General features: G+C 39.6%; 1 protein-coding gene across 1 annotated transcript in view; it reads left to right on the forward strand.

Moving 5' to 3' along the window:
* Positions 1 to 14,304, forward strand: part of LOC308318645 (collectin-10-like) — a gene marked incomplete at both ends in the record, with an annotated part of 14,585 nt that extends 281 nt beyond the window's left edge. Inside the window, 7 exons of the mRNA XM_080768270.1 lie at positions 1 to 45; positions 4,075 to 4,146; positions 8,996 to 9,067; positions 11,300 to 11,353; positions 13,147 to 13,242; positions 13,435 to 13,646; positions 14,044 to 14,304. The exon at positions 1 to 45 is cut by the window's left edge and continues 21 nt beyond it. Of these exons, the coding sequence (XP_080624396.1) occupies positions 1 to 45; positions 4,075 to 4,146; positions 8,996 to 9,067; positions 11,300 to 11,353; positions 13,147 to 13,242; positions 13,435 to 13,646; positions 14,044 to 14,304 (812 nt within the window). The remainder of the gene's footprint in view (positions 46 to 4,074; positions 4,147 to 8,995; positions 9,068 to 11,299; positions 11,354 to 13,146; positions 13,243 to 13,434; positions 13,647 to 14,043) is intronic.
* Between the last annotated feature and the right edge of the window lie 1,135 nt (positions 14,305 to 15,439).

Genomic DNA, 15,439 nt, shown 5'->3' on the forward strand with positions numbered 1-15,439 from the left:
CATCACCAGAAGTCTGTACTAATACCATACTACCTGGATCTAAAGGTGAGACTCTGTGTACAGTGTGTGTGCGTGCCGTGCGTGCGTGAGATATATATATATATATATATATATATAGAGAGAGAGAGAGAGAGAGAGAGAGAGAGAGAGAGAGAGGTATTATGTATGCATGTAAAATATTTTCATGAAAGAATGTTCAGTGGAAAGTGCAATGTCTTTAAATGTATGACTGGAAGAAAACACCCATAGTGCATGACAGAATGAAATAGGCATCACCATGCATGTAATGTCCTGTAATTTATTGGCTAACAGTTTGCTGCCCGGTAGTCTTTTGGAGGGAATGCCTTTGTCAGTATGTTTTCTGTTTTATGACATCCAGTAGCTTGTTCCGTAACAGCCTCCCCACTGATTCAGACAGCAATAACCATGTGGAGACAACAGACAGACCTAATAAACTGTACAGTTAACTTCCATTTGTTGATACAGCTTGTAGTTTCGTTCACACTGGTCGAAAAAGAACGGCCTCAAAAGTTTGGCCAGAGTTTAACATTTGCCCTTTATCTACAGTTCTACACGGTACAAACCACAAGTGTTAATTTAACTCTGAGAGTGTAAATAAACATGCAGGAATTTTGGAGTAGTGTATCCAAATTGGCTCCAGGTCTCTTGTAAAGATTTTAAAGTGTGTTGTCCCCCAAAAGGAAATAAGGAGTTTATTGGGATTTCACCGTATCAAGTTATGTCCATTCTAAAATGATGGAAGTTTGGTTGTGTTTCATTGTGTTGTGTTGTGTTGTGTTGTGTTGTGTTGTGTTGTGCTCTTTGGTAAGTTGAACAGAACAGTGATGTGTTGTGTTGTGTTGTGCTCTTTGGTAAGTTGAACAGAACAGTGATGTGTTGTGTTGCGTTGTGCTCTTTGGTAAGTTGAACAGAACAGTGATGTGTTGTGTTGCGTTGTGCTCTTTGGTAAGTTGAACAGAACAGTGATGTGTTGTGGTGCTGTGAATTTGGAGCAGCGGTGGCATAAGGATTAGAAGAGCGAAATCTTCCCTGTTCGAGGGTAGGAAAAATCAGGGTGGGGAAGTGAAAGACTAGCACTTACCCCACCCCTAATACCGCTGAAGTGCTCTTGAGCAAGGCACTGAACCACAGACTCAGTGGCCAACAATATACTGTCAGCTCCCTTGCAGGTTTTAATGTGTGTGTGCGTGCGTGCGTGTGAGAGTAAATCATGCTGTCATCACTGGTACATTGTAATGAATATAGTGTTGAATCATGGTGCAGTGAATCATATTGAAGCGATTCTCTACCTGTGAGCCACAGCCCAGGTGGTCAGAGGAAAGATATGTGATTTTATTCATAACTAGACCGGTGCATGGCTGCAGAGCAAGTCGGTGGGGAGAACGGTTTTTTAGTTAGTTGGATTACAGACGTACACACGTACGTACGTACGTACGTACGTACGTACACAAAGACTTGGTGCACTTAGATAGATGTAATTGTACTGAAAGATCTAGAAACGACTGATTGATGATGACACTTAAATATAACATTAACAAAGTTCACTTACAGCAACATGTCTCTGTTGCACAAAATCAAAACATTATCGGTATCACATAATGAAACCTCACACAAAATGCTAAATCCTGACGTGTTTTCATTAGGTACACACATATTTTCAAATGACACACACACACACACATACTGTAACGGACCCGCAGTCGAGACTTCTAATGTGAAGGTGCTTTTCTTGGTGGTGTCATATATGCAAAAACATGGAGCTCTATCTTGTCATGATTGGGCCAGCTGCAGAGAATCTGGTGATGGGGAATTAGGCTCAGCTGTGGTGCTGGGTATAAATGCTGCCTCAGCTTGAGGAAGGGACACTATGGCAGCAGAGTAACAGAACATATGGTTTGTGGACCATGGACCATCACCGGATGGAAAGGGCTTAAGGAAGAGGAAAAAGCCTAAGGAACGGAGAGACGAATGGCCAACTTTATTGGAACTAATAGATGCCAAGCAGTGAAGCACATGCCACTTTAGCACCCAGCTGGAAAGGGGACAAGGTGACTTGATAGTTATATTTGGTCTGAGTGTCAAATTTTGTGTTGGTTTTGTTTTGTCTGAGGTTTATTTTCATGTTGCATTTTGATACGGTAGTTTTAAGCTATGGACTATATGGATTTTATTGGTTATGTAATTATGGTTTATGGGAATGTTTGTTGCTGATTAAGATATTTGATATGTTTTCTATTGATTATTGTCTGATTTATGATACATTTTATGCCTGTTTCTTGTACAGTTCTATGTTGATTTAATAAATAAACTTCAAAATCATCAGTTCAGTCTTCAACCTTTCATGGCCAGCTGGGTCCGCTACACATACCATTCATATAGAGTACACACAATTCAGCATTTGCTGCACAGGACAAGCATTTACAGCACAATGAAGTGCAAAATTGAAAACACAATCATAGAAATGCACACATGAATGAAAATGACTTTTAAAAAATGACTTAGTGTAGGCCTACTTTTCCATAGTCAAACATAAAACGGCACAAACAAAGTTGTATTTATTATAATTGACATTACTGTAAACTGGCCTGTCTGGCCAGAGGGCCTCATCCACATCAAGGCAATGTTATCAAAGTCCAAGCAGCGTTGGATGAAACGCCTTGAGTGGCGCATAAAGCCCTGACCGGCCTCCCTTAACAAGCCTCCTCCTTGGCCTGGAGCAGAGTGACCCGGCTCTGTGGGTTCCGTTCATATACCTTCCACCTCCAAGCTGAAAAGAACTCTTCAATCGCATTCAGGGAAGGTATAGAACGGAATAATGTGGGTGGTGTGTGGGAGTGTGAAGAAGTGCAAATTGTGTCGAGCGATTAGGTACATGAAGTGAAGGTTGTGCAAATAGATTTTTGTGTGTTAACAATCGTGAAAATAACTTTCTCTCAAATAACTTCCTCAAGTCTTCAACTGTAAATAATGTAAATCCCTATTAATTGTTAAGTGCAGGTCAGAAAGGGTGCATGGGCCGTGTAAATGTTAAAAGCTTTCAAGTGGGCCCTGATCCAGAACGGTTGTGAACTAACTGTCATAGGGTTTGGTTGTATACTTTTTGGTCGTCCACCCGACAATCCTCTTTTTATTCATTTCTGCTGAATCGTGGTGTGACGCCCATTTGACCTTACCGCCAGTAAACTCTTACAGAAACACAAAGGCTGCAGTAAAGTCGTCTGTGTTTATTTAACTCAAGAATGGACGCAGTTAGATCCTCATGGGTCCATACAGGGACTATTCCATGACTATTTCACTATTATGAATTATGAATAATCCTATATAATTACCTACAGTATATCCTATCATAATAATTTACTCGCATACACATACGCTCATGCGCGCGCGCGCGCGCGCACACACACACACACACACACACACACACACACACACACACACACACACACACACACACACACACACTGGAGCCATGGTCTACAGTGCCTGGGATGAGTCTTGTATAAATAATCAGTTGGGTTCACTAGCAGCTGTCCAAATATACACACAGTCATAGCAGGTCTGACCCTCCAGCTTACATGGACTGTGTGTGTGTGTGTGTGTGTGTGTGTGTGTGTGTGTGTGTGTGTGTGTGTGTGTGTGCAAGATGTGTGTGCGTGTCCATGCTAAAATCATATTGTATTAATATAATAATTTTTCTTTTTCATTTGAAAGTATAAAATAAGGCTTAAGTGATTAAACCAGTGAAAGATGGCCTGGGCCGTGGCTCAGTGGTCCAGGCACAGGACCGCTTATACAGCGTGTCGCGGGTTCGAGTCCCGATCCCGGCAAACTTTGCTGTGTGTCCCATCTCTCTCCCCCTTTCCTGTCTACTGTCTCCTGTCAAAGGCAAAAAATAATAATAAAATAAAAAAACGGTGAAAGACAACACTTATTATGCACTGACTATAGTACAATATTACAATATAAATATAATATAGTCCCAGACGATTCTAGTTTCAAGACATAATAATGCTTTATTGCCCAGCCCTATACTCATAAAGTGTTTTCTTTCAGGAGACCAAGGTGAGGTTGGTGAGGTGGGAGAGCTGGGCAAACTGGGGAAGACAGGCCCTCCAGGACCTCCAGGTATCATTAATCCATCCCTTCATCCATCATTCCATCCATCTAAGTGGATTAAGTGTTTACTTATGTATTCAACGCATCGTTTGTTACAAAAAGAAAGAATCAAAAACAGTGATACCGTCTGTTGGGAGAAAAAGAGGAAGTTGGCTGGTTATAAAAATATGCAAGGAGATCTTGCATGGATTGGCCACGGTGGAACCAAATTCATCTTAAATTCATTCAAAATCATTTCCAGACCCTTCTTGACATTCTGTTTTTCTGGGTTATCTGACACTGAGAGACAGACAGTTCTTGCTCTTTACCACAAACTAACTTGGCACTGTTCATATCCACATTCATGCTCCACTCCCTGACAGTTCAAATCTGATCTTGTCACCCATATCATACACATCTTAAAAGTCAGTTGACTACATGCTACTGTAGAATAGTATTTTGGACATTTGCAATGCTAATGCCAATGCCATTTGAAATTGCAGTGTGTTACCCCAATAAAGCACACATTATTAAATTTGAATGACTTATTTCAATAACATGCTAAAATCTGTATAATTTCAATGGACATGATAACAAGAAAATATACTGTATTCTACCAGTGCAGAATTGCACAGCACACACAATTAGACTATCCTTCTTGTCCATTCACCAAGTACACTTATTTAAAACGTAGGCCTATTTCACTATAAAGAGCATTATATTGCTCATAAATCCATCACTTATTATCTTCTTTAGCTGTGGCAGTTAAAACTGGCAAATTGTAGATTTCATATCCATCCAAAAATACTAGGCTTTTTTTCTGAAATAAATTGATGGAAATTATTTGCACATATACACTGTAAAATCCTACGTGTTCATGGTGAGAGTGAACAAATGGAACCAAATAGACCTGATTTTATTGTATACTCACAGGCATGCATGTACTGTATAGCCTATACAAAATGCACTCGAACATGAACTTACACATATAGCCCGCACACATATGCACACGCAAGGCAAGCATGTGTATGCGCACACACACACACACACACACACACACACGCAGATGCACACACACACGCACGCACGCACGCACGCACGCACGCACGCACGCACGCACGCACACAATTCCCCATTGTACAAGCACACTTCTCTCATCAGAGTGCGGAAAAAACAAACATCAGGATAGTTTGAGTCTTTTTCCAGAAAGAAGGAAAAGTGGAAAAAAAGGAAGAAAAATAAAATAAACCTTGGCTTCTGCATTTTCAACTTTTCAACTCGGGGGCAACTTTTCAACAGTATGGCAAACCCAATCATTATGGTTTGCTGTGTGTACGTTTACTGTAGGAATGAACACAAGCTCCTATGATGTGTTCGCACTCTATTATGTCAGCAGCTCTGTAGGATGACACATGTGTTCCCCGTCTTAATTTAGTCTCCTTTACAGGAAACGTCCCAACGGTCGTTTACTTTAGCAATGTTTAAAAAAGGCATACTTGACTGTTAATGATGCTTTCAGGGATCCATTTGGGCATCTAAAATAGCTTCTCACTCCAACTTCCCGGGGCAAACAAGCAATTGTCCTAAATTTGTATATTCGTGTAATTTACTATGCTCGAAAACGCTCTTAAAGGCGTGGAGCTTTTTTTTCCTGCCTCTCAATGTTGTAATCAGTTCACCTAGTGAGCGGTAAGTGCTAGTATAACAGACCAGAGTGTATATTGTATAGACCACTGAATACTGTGTGCCATATTGCGAAACCGAATCTGGATGAGGACCTTTGTTATTGTATGTTATTACACGTCTTGTTTGAATGTGCAATTCTGATTGGTAAATCATAGCATTCAGTGGTCTGTTATTTCTCGATAGCAGACCACAGCTATGAAGAACAGACCGTTGCCATGGACATAGACTGAGCACCTGTATCATATCAATCCATGGCACTTTGCCTTTTTTGCCGTATATACAAACACATGATGTAATTTTACAGCTAAACTTCTGTCTGTGTTTATTTCTCAATAGAGACTAACTGCCTCACTGTTCATTATCTCTTACTTAATCAACCACAACTACATCCCCAACACTTTCTTTCATAATCGTCTCTGTTGTGTTTGATAACACATACTGTATCGGTCATTAAAGTAATAAATGTCAAAGCAAATTGCCACTGCACAATCAGTGTGGTTAGCATTTCCAGACTGCTTTGCAATTTTATTGCTGGATTTCGAAGGTTGTATAATAAGTACAGACTGAAAATAAGTACAGAGTCACTCTCACTGTATTCAAATTCAAAAAGAGGAAACCCAAGAAATGGCTCTCAGGACTCCCTGATTGGAATAGTCGAATGTTGAATTATGCCTTTACCCTAGCAGCTGCAGTAGACGTTACAGTTAGAGGGTTGGTCATTATAAAGAGCACACCATATTGATGGCAGGGATTGTTATCTGGGAGTTTAGATCGACAGTTAAACTGGCACCTACTGTATCATACACAGTGGAAAATTGCATCCATCTTGTGAGAGACTGTAGTCTGTAAATGATATTTGTTCTGTGAGTGAGGTGAGTTGCTTTTGTTCATATGTTCCAAAATCAAACCCCCTCTTGGAACATCTATTCCCACCGTACCGGATGTCAATATAATCAATAAACTGATGCAAAACGTACTGGCAATTCCTTCATGAAGAAAAACAAGGCAGAAATAACATTATTACAGGCCTGTATCAGACATCAGTTGTTTGTCAAAGTCTTGGAGTATCTCAGGCATTCAAGTGGAAAATTACACAGTGATACTGAAATCAAACATAGAAGACCTCACACAAAACAAACATACCTCAGAAAGAAACCACTTACAAAATTGTGTGAGAGAGAAATTAGAAAGCGGGTGAGAAATAAGAGGGAAATGGGAAATTGCAGTGAGACAACTTGATGTTTATGAATTCTTGCTTGTGTAGGCACCTTGTGTGTCTGCACCTGTGCAAATGCATGCTGTAAGGGAAATGTGTGTGTGTGTGTGTGTGTGTGTGTGTGTGTGTGTGTGTGTGTGTGTGTGTGTGTGTGTGTGTGTGTGTGTGTGTGTGTGTGTGTGTGTGTGTGTATATATATGCGCGTGTGTGTGTGTGTGTGCGCGTGTGAGCGATTACACACACACACACACACACACACACACACACACACACACACACACACACGCGCGCGCGTGTAATCGCTCTGAAGGCCGTCACTTATTATTTCAAACTCCATCCATTTGCAGCTGAATTATTTCCTGAGGAAAGACTCATTCTGGTCCTGGCAGGAAGCCTCTGCCCTCACAGACATTTTCCCATAAAGTTTCTCTTTCATATTCTTAACCCTCCTACTTTCACACACTAAGAAATAATATATTGAGTAAGTGCTCACTGCTCATTTATTAGGAATTTGGCTTGTGATGTTTGCACAATATCACAACCAAAGAAATTAAAATAGAAATGTAAAACTCATAATGAAGAATAAGTTGTTGTCACGTCTGCAAACATATGACAGTTGTACCTGCAGACATACACGTGGATGAATCTGATTCAGTATAGAAGTAGAACAACAGTAGGCCTAAACACAAATAGAGAACCATGACAGCGCTCTCTTTGTACAGCGAGTGAGTAATGTGAATTGTCCGAGTGGTATAGCCAGGGCAAGGTGGAGAATTGACAGTTGAGTCAAGTCAGAACATGAGCAAAATAGTGTGCTGTACTGTAGCAAATTTAAAGAATAACACTGGTAGTCTGGTACTACACTACACAGGAAAATCCTCCCCAATGTTCATTTAATTTGGTTGCATGTACACTCTGAATTACTCACACTGAATTACAAACAGATACATTAACACAGACTGAGGATGTTATTGTGTACCACTGTACCTCTAAATGTCTCAGGTTATGTCATTCCTCAAGTTAACTGTTAATTGCTGAATTTTCATTTGTTGCTGTATTGTTTACATGTTCTCCATACTTATGTTACCCGAATAAATAAGACAGTGTTGGCAAAAATAAAAAGTAAACACAATTGTTCGGTTAATAAGTGATATTTGAATTTTATTTTGTTAATATATATTTCTTCCAGGGACTATTTTTGGCTAGACTCAAATCAGTTTAAAACAATAATGTATTTTAACATTCACAAACAATAACCATTGTGCAGTAGCAAAGCCAATCCATTTGCACTGATATTTGTGTATTGGACTACCGTATCTCAAGAAAGTATTTTCCCCCCTTTTTTATTTTGTATAAATAATGTAGTTCAAATAGGCCTATAAACTGCTATGGATTGGGCTACTGCCTAATCAAACTGAGTCATTTATATACCTGTTTTGTATTCAAATTACCTGATGAATTCTATGAATACCATCTTGCAATACCAACTTCTGTCTCTATGCAGTCATCTTTGTTGCCCAAAACAAATCCCCCACCCCATGTATTAAAATGAACAATAGTAGAGTCATCCAAAGCACAAATTACTGTTCAGAGAAGGTTGTAAAACAACCGCAGGGCTGAGGAGAAATGTCCCAAAATAATTTAGGAACAAGTCATGAAATTTCACTGATGATGTTATAAATAAGAAAGTGGAAAATAGTTTGACAAATAAACAAATAAATGATTATAAAAATGCTCTGTAAAAGCGTTTAAGAATTTTCTAATTCATAAGATTAGATAAGACATGGATTTAGGGAGACAAAATGAGCACAAAAAGACCACAAGAAATCTATCAATATTATTGACCTACAGTACTGTATATTAATTCTATATTTGCTTCTCCGGTTTGTGTTGATTGTATTAAAACATACTGTACGCAACCATTCTGTTGTCTGACTGTTCACTCCTCTTTCCTTCTCCCTCCTCATTTCCTCTCAGGAATGGCAGGAGAGTCTGGTCTCAAAGGACAGGTGGGCCATATAGGGAAGACTGGGCCTTTGGGAGACAAAGGTATCACAAAGATGCATGGATAATCTTTTGAACCTCTGGAAAAGCTCAAATGTATTGTACAACTCACTCTCCCGCTCTCTGTCTGATCAGGTGATTTAATTTTTTTAAATGTCTGTGACATTGCTTATTCTGCAGTGGTCAACCGGAATGAAGGGAATTTCTTATACCATAAGTGTCATCACCTGAATATATGCTGAAACGGTTCTTGTACAGGATGATTTTATCTGTCATGAAAACTGCTAAAACATTGTGTAATTAACCGGTTAGGTAAGAGTGACAATAGAAATACTACCTGTGAAACGCAAATTGTAGGTGCAACAAAGAGAACAGTGCAGGGGGGGAAAAAAATCATTCCCTGGCAGAGAATAATTATTTCCATCAACATTGCCTTCTATTTGCCTCCTTGGCAGGCACAATTTATCCAACCATAGACCCTGTGGCTGTTCACCTTTTTGAAGCCCCAACACCTTATACTCCATCCAAAACACAAGCGGTTCTGTATTTAACCAAACTGACTTGAATTTTTACTGCACCCCAATTTCCCTACAACTTAGTCATAATGATGATGGCATTAGATTTAACTCAAATGCCACTCTACAAGCAGCAGTGATTAATGGATCAAATCTGAACCGCTTTAACAAAACAAAATGTCCCCACAGCAGGGGGTACAACACTGCTATACCCTCTGAAGTTTAAACATGAAACAATTCTGATGAGTGGATTGTTATGCGAGGTGATTTAGGGTTCCAAGAACCTCCAACTTCCAAAGGATAGCAATTCCCACCCGCTAGCTTTGCATTTAACCTCAAAATTCAGGTATCTTATTCATATTTCCTATGTTCATTAATTATGTAAAACCTTGCCTTCCTGTTCTGGGCATGCATGTCATTACATCTTTCAAAAATTGCAAAACATTGCAGATCTACAAGCTCACATTGTGATGCATTGTCTTGTAGATAGGCAATTTTTGAATTTGGGGATAATGAAGTGGTCACTTTTTGCCACCCTCTTCTACTGCTTCCTTTTTAACCTCTGGATAATATAACCTGTCCACCACGACTTGCTAACTGTGAAAGTGCTCGTCAATGCGTGCAGCCGTCAGCTGCTCAGCACAGGCCTTGGCTCGCCTATACAGTAGGTCGCACCTCGTGCACCACGTGCCTCAAGGCCTCATGTGATGTAAAGAGTTATCCATGTAAAACCATTCTTTATTCAATTGAGAGTGAAACAAAACAAGTGCTACCCGGTCTATACAATCTAGCACTCTGGTGGGTGTCATTGTGATTCTTTGCTTTTTTATCCACATTTCCTGGCGGGGTAGGCAATATTAACATTCCCTAGGAAATGTTAAAATTCCCAAGTGGGGTATAGGGAATGTTAAGGTTGTGTGTCTTTTCACATTCCCTGTAACACACATGCGCGCGCGCACACACACACACACACACACACACACACACACACACACACACACACACACACACACACACACACACACACACACACACACACACACACACACACACACACACACACACACACACACACACACACACACGTATATCATACCCCACAAATATGTTGGGGTATGATATACAATATTCAAGTGTACGAATCACCCAGTTTATGCGGTACAATATCTGCCCTTTTTACTCTCTGTCAAACAAAAACAACACAGGGCAATGTTTGTATTGTAGCCCACTTCCCCTAAATTTCCAACTGACAGTTGGGGGGGGGGGTTAAGATTATCGGCCAGGTTCAAGTGCGGACACGTTACATGAGACATGGATATTTCCCTATTGTCTAGTAAATCTAGACTCCCTTTATAGAAAACATCTGACTTGCTAACCAAGATCTGTCTCTATTGAGGTATGTATTGAGGTTCAATAAATCAGATTAGATCTAGTTCACATTGGGTTGAAATCAGCTTTTACTGTTCCAGTGTAAATCTAATTTGTGCTTGGAGCTGATTGAGGTACAGTGTAGTGGTGCTATCTAGTGGTAAAGGCTTGTAAATTCTCATCTAAGAACGAAGCATTCATGTCTCAACAAGAGTTGGGGTCATTTCTAATAATAATAACAATAACTTGTAATTATATGGCTCCTTTCAAACTATACAAGCTATCCAAACTATTTGCCCAAATTTCTAATATAATTGAGTACATTTTCATTTTCTTGCATGCATTATGTGCATGTTTACATTGTCATGCAATATGTGATTCTATTCCTCTCTAGGTGACAAAGGTGACACAGGTTTGGGTGGATCCACTGGGTTAAAAGGGAAACCAGGTGAGATGTTGACCTGGTTCACCTACTGTACAGTTGTACGTCTCTAAATGTTATGATGAATTGAAAATAGTGGGCCCTATTGTAAACAAGTGTAATGCTTTATGGTGTAACAGTTTTTGTCTCCACCAGGCCGAAGGCATGGGGAGAGAGAGTATGTTTTGCACTCTGTCCGGGTGTGTGTGCGTGTGTCCGTCCTTCCGTCCGTCCGTTACCAGCTAATCTCCACCACCGTTGGCCCGATCCATGCCAAACTGTGCACACACACTCCCTGGATGCCATCGACCGAACCTCTGCCCCAAATATTCCACAATGGCCTGTTATAGCGCCACCATGAGGCCGATTTTGGCCAAACACATTTATGTAGATTTTACATTTTACATCACACAATTCGGTATACACTATCTCCATAGTCATGTGATCAACATGGATCTGCACCATTTTCCATCTTCCATCCTGATTGGCTAAGATTGGCTTTCAAAGCTCATATGATTGGTCCGTTTCGAACAAAATGCCACAAATCACAGTGTGCAATTTCCGTGAAATTATAAACGCACATTTCCACTAGGCCAAGGATGACATGCCACAATCTTTTCCCCAAATCAGCCTCACGGTGGCGCTATAACAGGGCAATTCCTGTTTTTACATATAACTGCATCGATCTGTGTACAAGGTATGCGCACTCCCTAGAGGCCATGGAAAAAACATTTTCCCTGCATCCCTCCACATCTGCCGTTATAGCGCTATCATGAGGCCGACTTCTGCAAAACACATATTAGTCGCACAGATTTCTACACCAATTGGCTAAGATTGCCTTCCAAAGTTTTCAGGAGTGGCCCATTTCATACAAAATGCTGCAATTGTCCTGCTCATCCAGAATTCTATCCTCAGAGATGCTATGAGTGATCTGGCTCTGCATTTCCCGAACAAAATGAAGATTTTTTTTGCAAAAAACAAACAAAAACTATTACATTACTCCTAAACATTTTGCACACACACTATCCTCCTGGTGGAGACCTGTGCCCAGAAGGGCACTTTTTCTAGTTTGTATTGAGTTGTGCTTGAAATGTACTGTAATTCTGCAAACTGTTGTATACTCCAATCAATCAATCAATCAATCAATCAAGCACACAGTTCCCCAATACAGTGTTAATTTAAAGCTGCACTATGTAACTCTTCCATTGACACAATCTAAATGTCTCTATAGAAGAGCAGGGAGACAAAATACAGCCACCTCATAAGTCATAGGCCTATTGTATTCAGATTGGACAAAATAATTAACATTGTATTCATTAAAAGAATATTGCTTTAATGTGGCACTATGTAGCTACACTTTAATGCAGCTTTACTGTATGAGTCCATTCTTATACACTCAGTTGAATTAGCAGTTAGGATTATTTGCTGTGCATCAATCTTTAATTTATATGACTATTAGTTATCCTGTTCCCTAAAATTAAAGCCCCAAATATTTCCTACAAAACATCACGTTCACACTGTCTTTGCAGGAGACAATCTAAACAGTAGGCCTACATGTTTAAAGGTTTAATGATTTGTTTATTATTATTATTACTATTATTATTTTCATGTGCTAAACATACGTACGTTAATAGTCAGTTTTAAACCATAGCTGATCAGGATTAGTTTATGATTACAGTTCAGCAGTATATGTAACTGTATATTACAACTTAAGTGAATAATTTCCAGGAGTGACATCGGGCATGTGACTAACATGTACAGTACTAGAATATGGTCCTACAGAATGCCATACTTGAAGTACGAATCTTTTGATCAATCAGGCACGACGTGTGACTGTGGCAGATACAGGAAGGTGATTGGACAGTTGGACATCAACGTAGGGAAGCTTAGGAATGCTGTCAACTTTGTAAAGGATGGTAAGTCCTGAAAGGTACAGTGATTATACACTGGGGAGACAAATGATTAACTGAATCTGGTGACCTCAGGAGACAGAGGCATTATACATGTCTATTTATGGCACATTCATTATGTTTAGGTTTTGATCATTTAAAACAAATAAACATCCTCCCTTTGTAATACATTTCAAGTCTCCCATTTGTCCTTGCCAGTGATCCTAGGGCTGAGGGAGACAGAGGACACTTACTATCTGTTGGTGAAGGAGTCCAGGCGGTTCAGAGAAGCTCTGGTAAACTGTAAGCTAAGAGGAGGCAACCTGGCCATGCCCAAGACCAGACACACCAACCACCTCATAGCAGACTATGTCAATAATGCTGGACTGACAAGAGTTTTTATCGGGTTGCAGGCTCAGACCAAGGACACAGTAAGTCCAGCTGCAGGTCATGTGCAAGCAGGTGCTATCAAGTCCAAGTTGCATATTATGCATGATATGCATAATTATGCATATGCATATGCCCATGCACATAACATAAACTTTATGTTTAATGATGACGTTTAATTGTGCCGAGCAGGTAGAAAACTGCAGCAGAGCCGAATGCCAAGATAATATATTATATGCACACTTGTTTATTAATTATGATTCTATAATAAATATTGGTTAAATCTATTCGTGAGTTATCTGACTGAACTATAAGTAAGGTATGTTAATTGGTTGCGTTCACAGCTTTTCTATAAGAACCCGTTTTTATGATTTAAGATATTTTCTCATTATTTCCTTTCTACTATCTCTCTCTCTTTGTCACTGTACCATTTCTACTCAGGATGGAACAAAGGACCATGTATATACAGACTCCACCCCTCTGCGGGAGTTTGCAGCTTGGAGTCAAGGGGAGGAGCTGAACCCCGGTCTGGGTCCTATAGTCAACTCTAGCTGTGTGGAGCTGCACAGCACAGGCACCTGGGGTCACATCGACTGTGACATAAACATGTTCTATATGTGCGAATTCCCCAAGAGCAGGAGAAGAGGAGGAGGGAGAGGAGGCGAAGGGGCGCCTCCCACAACATTGGGAAGAACTGAATAACTGAGTATTTTCGCTCAAAGGTTATGAAACAATATACTGTATTTGTATATCTATCATTCTGTTAGCTTTATTATTGCTGTTTAGTGTTTACTGTACATACCTCCACAGTCCACAAATAGAATAGATGGACTGGTATTTTTATTGTCATATGCACAGAAACACAATATTACTATTTGAAAGAAATAATAATTGTAATCAGTGTTGTGGAGTGCATCGTTTAGTTGATATTATATATTGTGCCAAAATACAAGCTCATGTGCTGTGATGTGATGCTTTGTTTACAAAAAAAACAACAAAAAAACACATTTAAAAGATATGCCCAAAATAGTGATGCCAGGGTCATGTGGTTATGAATGCAGAATCCGGTGAGGTTTCGTCTGCTCTTAATGTCTTATAAAATATTAATACAATATAATATAAATACAAAATAATTATATAACTGAAGAGATGTTTGTATACTGTATGCAGTTTATTAGAGACAGAGGATGTCATAAAACATTGATTGAATACTTTAATAACAGTTTGCAAATACAGCGGTACAATGGTATAATGATGCTAAAAGGATAATACCAAAAGCCCCCAATGGCTTCCATTGTATTCCTATGTATTCAGACAATTAATCAAGAATTTAATACAAATGTCTTGTTTTGTGAAGAAAGACTTTTTGTTTTTGCGACTAATGCAGCATTTAAATGGTCTTTGAAAATGTTATATTCTTTTTCACATCAGACTGATCAGATTTTATTTGTTTACATTTTAATTTTATTCGAAATATAATTGTTTTTGCCCGATAATTCAATACAAAAACACAGAATAAATTTAGTTTTTATAAACAATTTTCATACTTGACACCTCAAGTATGTAAATGTGCTTCTGTCAATGTGTTTGTCAGAAGAATAAATCTAACTATAAATGCACCAAGTCTCATGTGTGTGTACTGTACGTCTGTAATCCACGTAACTCGAGAACCGTTCGCCCCACCTACTTCAAACACACGCGTTCCACGCCCCCACAGGGAGTACAGTGCCCGGTGTCGAGTCGGTCGGACCCACGGTTGTCCAGAACCGCCACAGAATGCCTCTGCCCGGGCCAGCCATAGCTGACAACAAAATGAATATCAACATCCTAATACTGC

The sequence above is a fragment of the Protomyctophum bolini genome, assembly GCF_963924005.1.
Source record: "Protomyctophum bolini genome assembly, chromosome: 7".
Lineage (NCBI taxonomy): Eukaryota > Metazoa > Chordata > Actinopteri > Myctophiformes > Myctophidae > Protomyctophum > Protomyctophum bolini.